The sequence below is a fragment of the Abramis brama genome (genome assembly GCF_963993115.1).
Source record: "Abramis brama genome assembly, chromosome: 22".
NCBI lineage: Eukaryota > Metazoa > Chordata > Actinopteri > Cypriniformes > Leuciscidae > Abramis > Abramis brama.
This window is the reverse complement of record NC_139984.1, coordinates 27,636,763-27,652,087: the sequence shown is the minus strand read 5'-3', so window position 1 is coordinate 27,652,087 and position 15,325 is coordinate 27,636,763. Positions and strand designations below refer to the sequence as shown.

The window sequence follows — 15,325 nt, the reverse complement described above, 5'->3', positions numbered from 1 at the left end:
AGAGAGTGTCGTTTCGCCAGACACACTAGTAGCATCTCCCAGCTTCCTAGTGACCTCCTACCCTTCAATAGAGTTATTTCAACGCCTTCTGTCTATGTGTCGCACGATCCCTCAATAAAGTGGAGTTATCAACAACCGTCTGCCTCTGATGGCTTTCGGGAAGACACCAGCGTGCATCCAAGGACGAGCATAAGAATTCATCTTCTAGAATACGTTTTAATAAGTTTTGGGAGTTCATTTTTAGTCCATCTCTGCAAGACTTCAGGGTAGGAGACCCTGACTAAAAATGAACTCCCAAAACTTATTAAAACGTATTCTAGAAGATGAATTCTTCAAATAGTGGTAGAAGAGGATATGGTGCTGGTCCTTCAAGAGTCACTCTCAATCTGTCTGTCTATAAAGCCTATAAAAAACAGTCTTCATGTATTTCACAACACTTCAGCTTGTGATTCTTATTAAGTGGGGGTCATTTTTTAGGATTCTTTACCTAACCCAAGTCTCTGAGACCCTGACACCTTGCTCTTCTGGAGACTCCAGGTAGGTTGCAGTTCTGGAAAATGGTGGCGCTGAAGACTAAAGGGTTCCTGATGGTTTCACACTTAATTATTCACCTTAATTCTTAATTCTTTTGCAGTTAACATGTGTCTTTTCTTCTCCACCTGTTTTTGTCTGACCCTGCTGACCCAATGAGCATTTCACTGTCCAATGGTCATGCCTTAACTGCAATCTCTAGTATTGCATTAGTATTGCATTCTTATCATGGGGATTTAATAATTTTTGACTTTTCAGTCTTTGTTAAATCTCTTTTTTGGCTTATTTTATCTGTAAAAGAAAACTAGCCTAATAATTCTGCACACCTGAAAATAAGACATTTTTCATTTCCAGCCTTCATGAACAATTATATATCACTTAAAAATGATTAAATACAAAATTAATAGTAGTTATTAAGATTAATATGGTTTGGAATTGGCAAAATGTTCCTTGGAATAAAATATGATCAGAAAATCAACGTGCCTAATAATTCTGCACGGCCCGTAGAAAGACAAGAATGATGATTCAATTACAGGAAATAGGACAGCTAGAGAACAATATTAAAAGTATTTTAGAATGAGCAGGCAGTAAGGGTGTTTATATTTTAGTCCACTGGACTGGACTGGACAGGAGACTTTTAAATAAATGGAGTAGTTAAGTGTAGAACCGCAGGTGGCAGTAATGCAACAATGCAACAATCCAACACCAACAAAGAAGTGCCTTGGCGGGAAAAGTTGGTGCGTTGAAGCGAATCCAAGCATAACACTGAAGTGTTTTAATGAATGATCATGATGTGTGTGGTGGTGTTGATGTTGATGACTATTCTTGCCGCAGGTAAGACATGATTTATATTGTTTTCATTATTTTGATTTTCAAGTTGAATCTTGCCTGCGCTGTGCAACTGGCTCATTTCAGCGACTGAGAAACACAAACACCTGGTGTGTCTAGACAAGTAAAACCTTTCAAAACATCATAATTGACTGATGTTATATGCTCCCGGCAATTTTGTTAACAGAAGTGCCAAACAAAGTGTAGAGACGGGTTAATTCTGACGCTAGCACAAACTGTATCAATGACGGCCATCATTGCCCACGTGAAAATAACCGCCAAGCGTGCAGCTATGCTACAGTGTAGATAATACTTAGCACATATATATTTGGGATGAAATGACATGTTTAATGAACTTTTTAGCATGCTCTGTACATTTCATGAGATATTTATGAGAAAAAGACTATTATAATATCATCTCAGTAACTTAATATATTACTAATATCTGAAAAAACTGCTGGTTGAATGAAGGCTGATTTTTGGAACGATATTTGCCGTTAACGGCCGATAACTGCGCCTTGCTGGCAAACTAACAGATTTTTGTCTAATTTCTGCCCATGTATAGAATAACATTTGGAGTTCTGAGTGGAATTTTATTCACAATATTTACATTAACTGAGTAAATATTTACTAAAATAAATGTTTTTTTTACTGCTTTTACTGCAAATCTATGTTTTGAGCATTTACAGCTAATACAGTTCAAATATTTATTTTTTCAGGTTCTTGCATGAAATGTGAGTTGACTGTAATCGAGGGTGGCAATGCTACACTACCCTGTGCAACTTCTGGATTGACTATTTTCTATGAAATTGATTGCAAAACAAAGAGTAAGATCGGTCCGATCGCTCAAATCTGTGGCCCTAACCAGAACTGCAACACCAGCAGCATGGCACCTAATGTTTCAATAAAGCTTGGCTGTGTAATTCTAAATAATGCCACCTCTAACAAATGCTACAGTGCAGAACACATACCAGGAGAGAAGCAATGTTATAATGTTACTGCAAAGAGTGAGTATGTTACTGTATGACTAAACTTTTTAAATAACATTTGACACTTTCCAATATGTTTGTTTTGGGGTTGATGTGGGCAGTAGAGAAGTTAGCCTACAGTTTTATAAATGTATTGTTCTTGTGACACTTACAGAACCACTACACTCAACCATCAGCCCAGAAATATCCAACTCAAAGTTCAGTACTGCAACACCCTTCTATAACTCAACTTCAGACACTCCCGGGGCATCCAAACATATTGGAGCTATTGCTGGTGGTGTTGTTGGTGGTGTTGTTGGTGTTGTTGTTGTTGGTGTTGTCTGTTACAAATGCAATGTAAGTATTATTAATTTAACTTTTTATTTAACCTCTCTTTAACAGCTATGATACAGTAAACACCAAGTGCATTATTGCACATTATTCAGGGTAGTTTTGTTCTTGAACTTCACAATCCCAGACTAGAGATGTTCCTTAAGACATTTGACTGAGAATCAATTTAACAATGTTTAATATCATCAGAACATCGCCAAACAATAATTAAAAAACAGAAGAGTGCCCAAATTCAAAGTTTTAGCTCTGTTGTTAAGTAGGTTAAGTAGGATTAATAACATACAACATTTTCAAAACACTTAGGGACTGTTCGTTATTTATTTAAGGGGCCACCGGAGGAGTTTTGAGATCTGTTGTCAAAAAAGACATGACCCTCCCTTCGCCAGCAATAAATTTTTCTATGACCCTCCAAAATGATTGTGAAAAAAGGCATGACCCTCCCCGATAATTTATTGATTAGCCTAATTCTACTGGTTTGCGCGTGGCAAAGATGTTCAGATAGCCATTGTTTGTTTGTTTTTTAAACCATAAACTCTTGCTTTCTCATCTTACTAGGGCTGTAACGATAGACCAAACCTACGATTCGGTTCGTATCACGATTTTTGATTTTAGATTTGAAAAAAATTCATGTTTTTGGTGCTGATGCGGTGTGACTCGTTCAACATGGCGCTGCGAATAAAGCATCTAAAAGCTGTCACAAAGAACCGGCAAAAGTAATGATTATTAATATGTCAAATATAGCAAGGAGACATTTTAATTGTTTATTAATAAACAAGTGTTTTCTGTGTCTACTGCAAAGATGAAGTTGATGATGCGTCGCGATCTTCTCAGAACGCGCCAGAGAGAAATGCACATTTCATAAGCAGAAAGCAGTCTGTTTTCTTTTGTTTTGAATTGTTCTGTGTAAAAGTAGACATTTCAAGCTTTCTATATATTTCTCAGGTCTGTGAGGCAAGTAGCCTACCTTACGCTGAGTTTCGGTTCATTTATGAGACAAGAGTCCAGTTCACTCGCCCGCGCCTCCGTCATGATTATCTATTTTCTACTATATTTAGACTACTTCTTATTTATTAAATCCAGATGAAACATTGATTAAAATTAAGATAAAATTAATAAAAAAACGAAATTCACTTTAAAGAAAGGCTTTGTGCTTTCTGTTTGAGGTCTCTGTGAAATTTTTAAAGTCGCTTCAGAGCAGTCATGCCCGTAATGGAGAACTGTCACGTCCGTAACATTATTATTATTATTTTTTTTTTCACATAAATGCGAACACGAAAAATAAAATAAAAATAATATAATATTTTATGTTCTGTGGAGGCCGATCTTTATTCATCCGGTGGGCATATATCTTTGGTTTGCACAGTGTAATTTATAGAATTACTAAAAAATATTTTGCCACATGTGTATTTCACTCATATTAAATATAAAACGCATGTGTAGTAGACTGATATTTTTCTAATGTCTTGACTCCTTTCAGACGTTTCAAAATATTGGTATTAAATGCATTTTCTGAGAATTTTTATTTTAAGTTTTGACTGCAAATGTCACGACCATAACACTGGAATCGCCCAATTTTAACGAATTTATCCTCAACTAGTTTTTGTGGTGTAGGTCTATGTATTTTATGTTAACTTAAATAATACTAATAGTAATTTAAAGATGTGGTAGCCCTACATCTTACACATCGTGGAAACAAAATAAGAATGGAGACTAAAATATGGTAGTATCGCGCTACAGCACACATCAGCTGCAGATCTGGCGCCTCAGTCTCAATACTGTTAAATTCGACGTACGTTCACATCACATGTTAATGCAGCGGTAGAGTTACACTCACAGGACACTGTGCACTTAACAAAAGTTCATTATTTGCTCGTGCTTTAAAGCTTTGCCGGGTAAACATTTCTTTGGCATTCTGTTCTGACATGATGCACTTTTTCTAAGCGCGAACTGAAGTGCGCGCGCACTGTCAAACAGCGCCAAACTGGATTTTTGTTGGGTCAGACCCATCTGATATCGAAGGGGGGCTGATAACGCGAGATCAACATGGAATAAATGGAAAAAAATAGCACCAAACAAGCCACTTTGAAATGTTGCTGTTTTCATGAATATTAAAGTTGGGTGACCCTCCACCTAGACTAAAAAAAGTTGGATGACCCTCCCCTCAACAAAGAATAAAAAGACATGACCCTCCCCTATTTTCCTCCGGTGGCCCCTTCCATAAATACCGAACGGTCCCTTACGGTATTAAAAACAAACAAACAGAAATGAAATTTTCATAGCATAAATTTGTTCACAAGGGCTACAGTACATTCACACTGCAGTTAAAAGTAGCCCTCATCTGATTTTCTACTAAAATGAACCTTTTAATTGTGGCCCATTTCAGATACTCATCTGATATTAGTTTCAGATATTAAAATCACGGTCATAATAAAAAAACATGGTTACTGCAATTTTATGCAACTCCATGGTTATTTTTCATAAGTTACACTCAAAGGTTATCTACCCTTAAAGGGTGCATACTTGTTTATATGCTACTAATATGCACCCTTAGGGGTAGAGAAGAGCACTTTTGAGATTATTACCCCAGTGAGAAGCTAAAAATACAATTTTAGTACACTTTATTTCTGACAGTGTAAACAAAAACATTCTAATAATTCACAGTCAAGGGCTATTGAATGTTAAAAAAAACATGACTTTCAAATATAATGTTGAGTGAGTATTAATTACTTATTTTATTCTAAGAGTAATTAAAAAGTTCAGCTTAATTTAGATATATCGGTATTGGTATCGATATCGGATGGAAAATTAGAAAAAGTGATATCGCCCATCCCTACCATCGAATGCGCACTTCAGAATCTCGCCAGAAGTAGAAGGTCATTCGGGTACTTTTTGCCTACTGTTTTTCCAATACTGTATTTAGTCATACTAATACTATTACTTTATGTTTAAAACCTGCTCCAGTCATTGGAAACCGCCTGTAAGTGTGTTCAGTTCAGTCTTAGAACGTTTCAGCTAATCATCAAGCCCCGGCATTAGGGTGAACCCTTTAACTGGGGTTTAATAATTATATGAAAGAAGTAGCCTATCTTGTTTTTTTGTTTTTATGAAGGCTGCATTCATAGATTTTGGTTAAAGATCTGATTACATTCAGCGTAAAAATACGCAATACAGAAATTCTCATCAGGAAAAACTCTTTAACTGCAATGTCAATACGAAGTCTAATTATAAATCGAGGTATAACAGTGGAGTATAGGCAAAGCATCAGATAATTTTAATTCAAAAGCCACACTTTCTAGTTTGTAGTTCGTTATTCTCATTACATGTATGGTTTTAACTACTCAAACTAAGTATGGTAATTACAAGTCTTACAAATTACAAAATTACAGCATAAAATCATTTGTGTGCAGAAATGGAGGAAAAGACAAGTCAATTATGTAGTGTGAACTGGCAAGATTTCTCACGAAGAAAGCATCAGGAGTGAGTATTCACGTCTTTTACACCTGGCATAAACGTGTGTTTCATATAGTATCTGAATTCTGAGTGAAATATAATTTACTTGCATTCCAATGCATCTTCAGTGGGATATGTACATGATTCCCATATCATACATGATAGCTGATAATGGTGTAAAGTTATAGGAAGTTCAGCAACAGTAGGCTATGATTGTAATTTTTAATAATTGAAAATGTTAATGCTGTATTAAATCAAGAAGAAATTTACATAGAATTACATTCTCTATCTCACAATAAGGACATAATGATATTGTTTGCAATGCAATTTCTGTATTACAAAATAATTGATTGGGACCATTCATGCTTTAACCCAGTTCAGTTGTAATATAATATGATCTTGAGTGCTTCTGTATCGTTAGAATAGTTTAATAATTGAAATATACAGTCAGTTCAAATACACACAAACATTTATGAAAATCGATAAGACATTGTTTTAATTGTTCTAGGTTGAATACAACTCAAACACTTGAGTTGCAAAGAAACTGAAGGAATGCAACATTGAAGTTCGAAAAGGATTGATTTGGTGGTTTCGCAGGAGAAACAGGAGGAGCCAAATGTGAACAAAACTGTTTTTGTTCACATTTTTCATGTTTACCTTGAAGGATTAAGATAAGTTTTAAGGATTAATAAGTTAAAGAAACTATTTAAAAATATTATAATGATGTAAGACAATAATTATTTTTATTTTATTTTATTAAAATATGAGATGTTTAAAAAAGGGTAGGCATTATAAGCAAGAGCTTCAGCCTACACCTGTTTCAGATTGCTGTAAATATGCTGTTGTTTGTCAGCTCAACTGTGTTGAAATTAAGTTGTCTGTCTGAAATAAACCAATGTCAAGGATCATTATGAAGGATATATGAAGGTCATTACCATAAAAGTTTTATTTCTTTCCTGTTTTAATTTTAAATCGACTTGTGCACTTTTTTTTATTCTGTATTTTCACTGCTTCACTAAATAAACATTGTCAACATACAGTCTAATTATGGGCCTTCTTGTGTAATTATTAGTTTTCTTTTCAGAAAAAAGTGCCTCAAACTGAATATGTTGGATGTCACTAACCTCAAAAACTTTGGCAAATCCAGTGATTATGTCATCCTGAAAAGCACTCACTGCCAGTTCGGTTTAGACATCGGATTTGGTTTAGTTTGCGTTCTGGCATTCTGATGGTCCAGATGTCGGTTTCACAGACAAGAATTAAGCCTAGTCCCAGACTAAAATGCATGTTTGTGCCGTCTTAATGAAAGTAACTTGCACTGACTTATCTTAAAATATCAGTGCCATTGTTTTTATGAAGATGCAGACAAGTAATGTTTTTTTCAAAGGCACGTTTAAAAAAAAGTTACTTAAATTAACTAAGGCCAGCTCCTGGCTTAATCTAAGCCCTGTCTGTGAATCTGGGCCCCAGGGTGTTAAAAACACCCGTGTGCCCTTACTCATGGAAGTTTCTTACAATCAGCCAATCAGATTAGATCTTAACAGTTGGAGAGCGGGCCATGGGCAGTCATTGGGAGAGCCAACTGAGGCTGCATTTTACTCCACTTTTAGACATACACTCATGAACTTCCTTAAGCAGTTCCCTTGGGGAAATCCTTGCTGCCCTTTTGAAGTGTGTTCAACTTCGTCAAGTTGGCGAGGGAAGTTTATTTAGACAGACCCTCAACCCCTCAATTTTGACAAAGGGAGCGAGTCTACGATTGTGACGTCACAGAAGCAACTTGCTACCATGGAAATCCAGAGTTCTCGCGAGAGCACAAGTTGAATTTGCTCAGCGAGTTTACTCTGGCGTCGAGTAATGATGCTCATTAAATATGCCCTTGTATCCGAGCTGCACCAATCACATCGGGTTATCTGATATAGGCGGGCCAGAGGCGAGCTAAACAGATGACGACAGCGCTGTGACGTCGAAGTCATTAGTAAACATTGCAAGATGGCTATGGATGAACACTAGTTGTGTGAAACGGCTTTGGCCGCTACAATGAACGAGTTAGACTTGGCTTTTTATCTAAAAGAGGAACAGAAGACGCCGCTCGAATCCTTCCTTTGCAAGAAGGGTGTTTTTTCTGTTTTGCCGACCGGATACGGCAAGAGTCTAATCTACCAGTTAGCTCCGCTGGTAGCTAAGCGTATGGGGCTTGTTGTTGTGATTGGTCGTAGTGTTATCCAATTGCGTGCAGTGAGATTTTCAAATGCATGCTTGGTGCCGCCCCTCGAGCTGGCAACTTTCAGAGCGCAGACTTAAAGACCTGCATTTATTTTTTATGTTCCATGTTCAATGATCCATTTAAACATATTTCAAGGTTTTTGCCAGTAGTGGGAATTCGTGCAACCTAAGCAATGACGTATCCAAGTGAACGAGACAGAGGGAAGTTAGCAAGGGAAGGGCATAAATGCAGCCTGAGACTCTCAATTGAGAGACATTGTGTCTCTGACTTCATTTACAATATGTAGAATAATTGGTATTTTATTCTGAATTCAGTTTTTTTAAGGAGCAAACAAGTAAACTGGTGTGGATGACTGGATAGCCCATAGTTCTGTTTTGTTGAATTTGTTGCTTTGAAAGAAATATTTAAAATGGCACTTTATTTTATTAATAACAACAGACAATGGCACTTCATGTTAAAAGTTTGCTGGGCCCTTAGATGGCAACATCTTTACACACAAAGTGGTTTCATAAAGCTCATACCTCACTGAAGAAAACATGCCACTAGACCACTTCCTTTTCCTGTTCCTATTTCATAAGATGAAGGTGCGTTCTGGAACATCTGAGCTCTTTGAATGTGGGTTGGCAGAAAGGCAGAACAAAAGAATCATATTTTCCTCAAAATATTACACCTCTTCTGAACAGGAAACCAAAGTACAAACACAAGAACAAACTTGTTTCTCGGTTTTGGCCAACAAAAATACATCATCCCGGCAGCACTCTAGATTTACAGAATAGTTTGGAGTTTTTGAAAACCATCTGAATTTGAGTAATTTCTTTTGGCGCTGTCTAACCTTAGAAACTACCATGGCAGTATCTTTAGCACACAGATGGAGCTCTTCCCCGAGCTGAGCGGAACATCACATGCTCAACCAGAAAGAAAACAGTGCCAATTCCCACCAAACCAGACAGCACCAGTCGGATCAGAACCTCAGTGGGACCACAATGCTGACAATGACAATCTGATAAAGAAGAAAGTGACAGGCATGAAGTCAACAACTGGTATCATCTATTAATTGATATGTAAGCTGCACAGAGATCATTGTGGCAGGAAGAGACGTGACATTTTGCACCTTCATGTTGTGGACAGATCTTTTTCATGTTAAGATGAACGCTTTTATTGCTCACTGGATTGGCAGCCGTGCAGCTGTAGGTCTCTGTATCTTTATAATGGAGCACTAATGGTAAACTCAGGTTAATGCTGAGATCAGGATTGCTGGTCTGGTTCACCATTTCACCCCCTTTATACCAGGAGATGGACACGTCTCGTTCATTTTTTACAGAACAAAGCACAGAACAGAGTTCTTGGTTTGGGTCTTCCATCACCTGTGATTGCATCAATGCACCTGGTAATACATCAGATCATAAGGTTACTCTTGAACATTTTAAAGTTAAGACAGTTTTTAAGCATTTTAGACTCGTTTTTAAAATCAAACTGTTGCTTCATGAGCCCATGTAGCTGCCAATCAGAGCGGCAATTTCTTGGCGTCTTGTGTGACACAGATGTACAAACGTTAAATTGTCAATCATTGGGTTGCAATGTATTCTTTAATTGCTTGTACTGAAACTGTAACGGTGATGCATACAAATATCTTGCCAGTTAGAAAAAATATGTACGGAAATTGGGATGAACACTTATTATCACTGAATGGGGGAATGAGCTTCTGAAATCTACCAAAAAGTACCTCACAATTCTCTGTACTGTTGCTGTTTGAACTTGCATTTTTTCATTTTTTTTATTGCACAGCTTCTAATGTTACTGTCACTACTAATCTTGTAAGTCACTACTGGGTAAGAGAAAATGACTTACCTTGTGCTTGGTTTATACTCATCAGTGAGCCAATCCTGATGGCAGGAACAGAAACTGGTTCTTTACACACACACAAAGAAAGAAAGAAAGAAAGAAAGAAAGAGAGAGAGAGAGAGAGAGAGAGAGAGAGAGAGAGAGAGAGAGAGAGAGAGAGAGAGAGAGAGAGAGAGGAGAGAGAGGAGAGAGAGAGAGAGAGAGAGAGAAATCATTATAAATAGTTATGACAAAAATAATTGTATTGGCTGCAACTAAATCTTACCATAAACATCAACTTTGAACATCTTCCAGTACATTAATTTAGGGATGGCGACTTCATAAGATCCAGATTCACTGGTGCTGATGTTCCAGATAGTCAGTGATCCAGTTTCTCTGTCCAGCTGCAGTCTGTTGATGAGTCTCGGTTCATAGTGAGTGAAAACTGTTCCTTGAAACAGCTGTGCTATACGGATAGTTTGGTTGCCACTTTCAAACAGCCACATCACCTCAGCATCTCTCGGTAGCTGAGTAGCTCCTGTTTGCAGAGTGACTTTTCCATTTATCACAATCTTTAGCTCATCCCCATTACCATTCACTAGATCTAAAACAAAAAATTGTTACATAAAAAGCTAGAAAAAAAAACACACAACTAAAAACAAACAGACATCAACGACAATTAGACAAGAGCTGGTACAACACCTGGAACATCTGTGTTATCAACCATGTAGTATTCAGGTTTAAATAACTATTAAGCTATCATACAACTACTGTATATCAAGTATGTTAGACATTTAACAGGAAATTTAGTTTGCATGACAGAACCAGCGTTTCAGATTGACAGCATGCAGACTAACCAATGACCACAACCACTAAAACAGTAGTCTGCTTGAAAACAAACAAAAAACAACGTCAGATTTTAAATAGCTTACCTTTCATGCAGATGAAAAACACAGTGTAAGCCCACATGCTGGAGAATGTTTTAAAAGGGATCATATCAGATATTAGTGTAAGTTTGCGTGTTCTCTCCGTCATGCACCTGGAGCTCAACTCAGGGTGAGCATTTAGTGAAGACCGTCTGTGCCTCAATTACTTTTATCAGGAAATGACACTGACCATGAAATCAGGTATACAAGATGGCACTTGGTGGCATCAAAAGAGTCTTTAAATAAAAACTAATAATTAATAAATCACAATCATTGTTCTTTATAGCCTCAGGACAGGGGTAGGTTGAGTCATCTGAAGGGACAAATGTAACCATCTGAAACAGTTCTAAATTCCATTATGTGTGATGCTAATGGGGAATTATCCATGATGGGTTGTCATATATACAATATACAGAACAAAAAATGAACATACAGTACACAAGAATAAATATAATCAAGAGTTGGTTGTTAGTCACCAGCAGCACAGCAGCTACAGAAAAACAATGACACTCACAACCATCCTGTTACTTTAGCCAACATTACAACAACAACAACAACAACAACACATCTTGGTACTGGCAAAACCAATGTTACTCGCATATGGATCAAAAACAACGCAACCTCTGCGTCCATTTTCAGGTCTTCCCGCTCTGGTCTCTCCAGTGCTGACCCCCTAATGCTGATTTGCCTACTCTCTCTCCTCCCACATCATGAGTGGAAACGCCCCCTAATGCTGATTGGCCTACTCTCTCCTCCCACATCATGAGTGAACACGCCCTCTAATGCTGATTGGCCTACTCTCTCCTCCCACATCATGAGTGGAAACGCCCCCTAATGCTGATTGGCCTACTCTCTCCTCCCACATCATGAGTGGAAACGCCCCCTAATGCTGATTGGCCTACTCTCTCCTCCCACATCATGAGTGAACACGCCCTCTAATGCTGATTGGCCTACTCTCTCCTCCCACATCATGAGTGGAAACGCCCCCTAATGCTGATTGGCCTACTCTCTCCTCCCACATCATGAGTGGAAACGCCCCCTAATGCTGATTGGCCTACTCTCTCCTCCCACATCATGAGTGGACACGCCCTCTAATGCTGATTGGCATTGAGTGGACACGCCCCCACTGCTGATTGGCCCACTCTCTCTCCTCCCACATCATGAGTGGAAACGCCCCCTACTACTGATTGGCCCACTCTCTCTCATCCCACATCATGAGTGGAAACGCCCCCTACTGCTGATTGGCCCACTCTCTCTCCTCCCACATCATGAGTGGACACGCCCCCTATGCTGACTGGCCCTCTTCTCCCACATCATGAGTGGACACGCCCCCTATGCTGATTGGCCCTCTTCTCCCACATCATGGCTGCGTTCAGCCCCGACAAAACGTTGCAGCACGTTTTTTTAAACAGAAACGGTGATGCGTTGAACACACTGTTCTGATGACGCAAGAGATGCAACTATGGCAGCTGAGAAGGCCATTCTTTGTGTTCTTTGTGAAGAATTTTCGGAGCCTGATGAAGTCGGTATAAATATGTGTTTAATACTACAAAATATGCCCGATGTTACAGTTACTGCACTTGCCGCCCAGAACAAAAGAGAACATCCCAATCGAGTGAAGGGATTGCTGAAACTGAAATGGAAGCACACATCTTACCTAATTCAGACTAAAACGCATCTAGGCTATTTAGCCTACTTACTGTTTTAATACCCTGTATTTTCTTTCTCCTTTTTAGGAAAAGCACTTAATTACCATTGTTTATTTCTATACCAAATGTCATACACTTGCAATGAAGCTAAAAATATAAGCAACTACATTATTATGTTGATAACCTATATTTTAAAAATAAAACAAACATGTCTTCTAATATCCTCAGTTGTTGTGTATACCGAGCTGCATCGAAGACATTTGTAAATTACTTTCCTTGAACCCATTGTGCGAGTTCACTTTAATACCGCGTGCTTTATATACATGTTGCTGCTGATTGGACTGCAGTTCTGACACACCCACCAAACAAGAGAAAACGCATCTCAAACCCCGTTGCACACCGGTGCACGCCGTTTCCAGGAAACATGACGTTCAACCCGGAAACCGTAGCAAAACGTTGCGCCCCGTTTTGAACTTGAACGTGCCCCATGAGTGGACATGCCCCCTACTGCTGATTGGCCCACTCTCTCCTCCCAGATCATGAGTGGACACGCCCTCTACTGCTGATTGGCCTACTCTCTCTCCTCCCACATCATGAGTGGACACGCCCCCTACTGCTGATTGGCCCTCTCTCTCCTCTCACATCATGAGTGGCAACGCCCCCTAGTGCTAATTGGCCGTCTTTCTCCTCCCACATCATGAGTGGACACGCCCCCTACTGCTGATTGGCCCACTCTCTCTCTTCCCACACCATGAGTGGACATGCCCCCTAGTGCTGATTGGCCCACTCTCTCCTCCCACATCATGAGTGGAAACGCCCCCTACTGCTGATTGGCCCACTCTCTCTCCTCCCCCATCACGAGTGGACACGCCCCCTACTGCTGATTGGCTACAAGTGTGTTGTGCAGCATGGTCTGATCCACTTTCAACAGCTTCTCTCAGAAATCACTTACTGCAACTTTAATGTTAAAGCTGCAGTCCATAACTTTTGGCGCTCACTAAACAGAACTGCATGCGTCTTGCGGAAGAACATTGAAGCCGGAGCAACTTTCTCTGTTTATGTCTATGACGACTCACGCAGGTACTGGGCTACTGGGCAGTGGTATGACCCAAACCAGTCTAAAATAGTCTGAATATAAACATTACTCATTATAGGTGTACCTAGTGATTCAGGATAAAACAAAAACACGGTTTGGAAAATGGATTCATGATATACTCGCTTATTATATACATTTTGTAAATTCTGAACAAAAAATGTTACGGACTGCAGCTTTAATTTCAACATTAATTAAAACATTAAAAAAAAAGTTATTAATAATGCACTGTGAACTAACATTAAAAATGAATTGTATTTTTATTATCTAACATTAACAGATTAATATGATTAATAAATGCTGTAAAATTATGTATTGTTCATTATTATTTCATGTTAATGAATGGGACCTAAAGTATTACCATCAATCCTCTTACACTTTTTTCTATGGTAAAATGTAATATCCTTAAAGCAAGTTTACACAACTCTAAATCAAAGCTGATTATTGCAGACAAACCTCTACTGTGCTTCAGATGGACGGTAAAAAGCATCTCTAATCTAAAGCCAGTGATAATCTTACAGTGATGTCACTGGAAAGCGTTCATGACCAATGATGTCTTATGTAACTCAGATTGTGTTTGGTGAAATGAAAGGTGTCAGAGTAATAGAGGAAGAGAGAAAGTAACAGGACACATGACAATGATGATGATGATAAAGTAACCAATAACAGGATAAAAAGGGAGAGAAAAATAATGAAATCTTGGAAAAAAGATCTGTCATCATTTACTGTCATATATTGTTCCAAACCAGTATGACTTACTTTCTTATGTGGAAAACAAAAGAAGATCTTAGCCAGGATTTTTTTTATGTTCTTTTCCATACAAATAGTTGTCCATCCGACTTTAACTATATTTGCAAGTCATATGATGGCTTATTTTGTGATTAATGCATTCTAAATGTCTCATAAATGTGTATAATTGTAATACATTATCACCTGGTTTCACTGACATCTAAAATAATTTAACCATTTTATGAATTTTTTTTTTTTTCCTCATTGTATTTGCATTGCCATCATCAATTATAATAGTTATAGGGCTAGCAAAAATAGTGCTAGCAACAGAAATATGCTAAAAACAAATATGAACTATTGAAGGAGAAAAAAACCTCGTTGTTAAATGCTAGCTTGTGTACAAATGGACAATTTTATAAACAATTTTCTCTCTCTCTGTCCCTCTCAAATCAAATTGATTCTCTAGAGGAGGAACGGCAAATGTAATTTAAAAAGTATCAGTGATTAAAAAGGCCATGATTAAGGAACAGGCACATACTCATCAAATCAAATGAGCATCTGTTGTGCTTCAGTAGAGCTCTTGATGGAGGAGCGCACAGATGGCTCTGCACTGATGTATGATGGCATTTCATTAGAGGTTTCTGCATCTGCCGAGAAGAAGCGTGCATCTGACCTAAGCATAATTCAGTATGTTTACAACACCCACATCACCCTCTATGACCCATCCATGTCTCGTCAAATTGATCCTAAGC

The 15,325-nt window shown here is 38.3% G+C and overlaps 1 protein-coding gene across 1 annotated transcript; it reads right to left on the bottom strand.

The window, feature by feature from the left end:
• Nucleotides 1-6,336: 6,336 nt before the first annotated feature.
• LOC311073628 (CD48 antigen-like) lies at nucleotides 6,337-15,241 on the bottom strand (the record flags this gene model as incomplete). Its single annotated transcript, XM_084099533.1, has 5 exons — nucleotides 6,337-9,355; nucleotides 9,467-9,739; nucleotides 10,204-10,263; nucleotides 10,463-10,780; nucleotides 15,112-15,241. The coding sequence occupies 5 exons, from the start codon at nucleotides 15,239-15,241 to the stop codon at nucleotides 9,213-9,215; spliced, it is 924 nt and encodes a 307-aa protein (XP_083955659.1). The 3' UTR covers nucleotides 6,337-9,212.
• Between the last annotated feature and the right edge of the window lie 84 nt (nucleotides 15,242-15,325).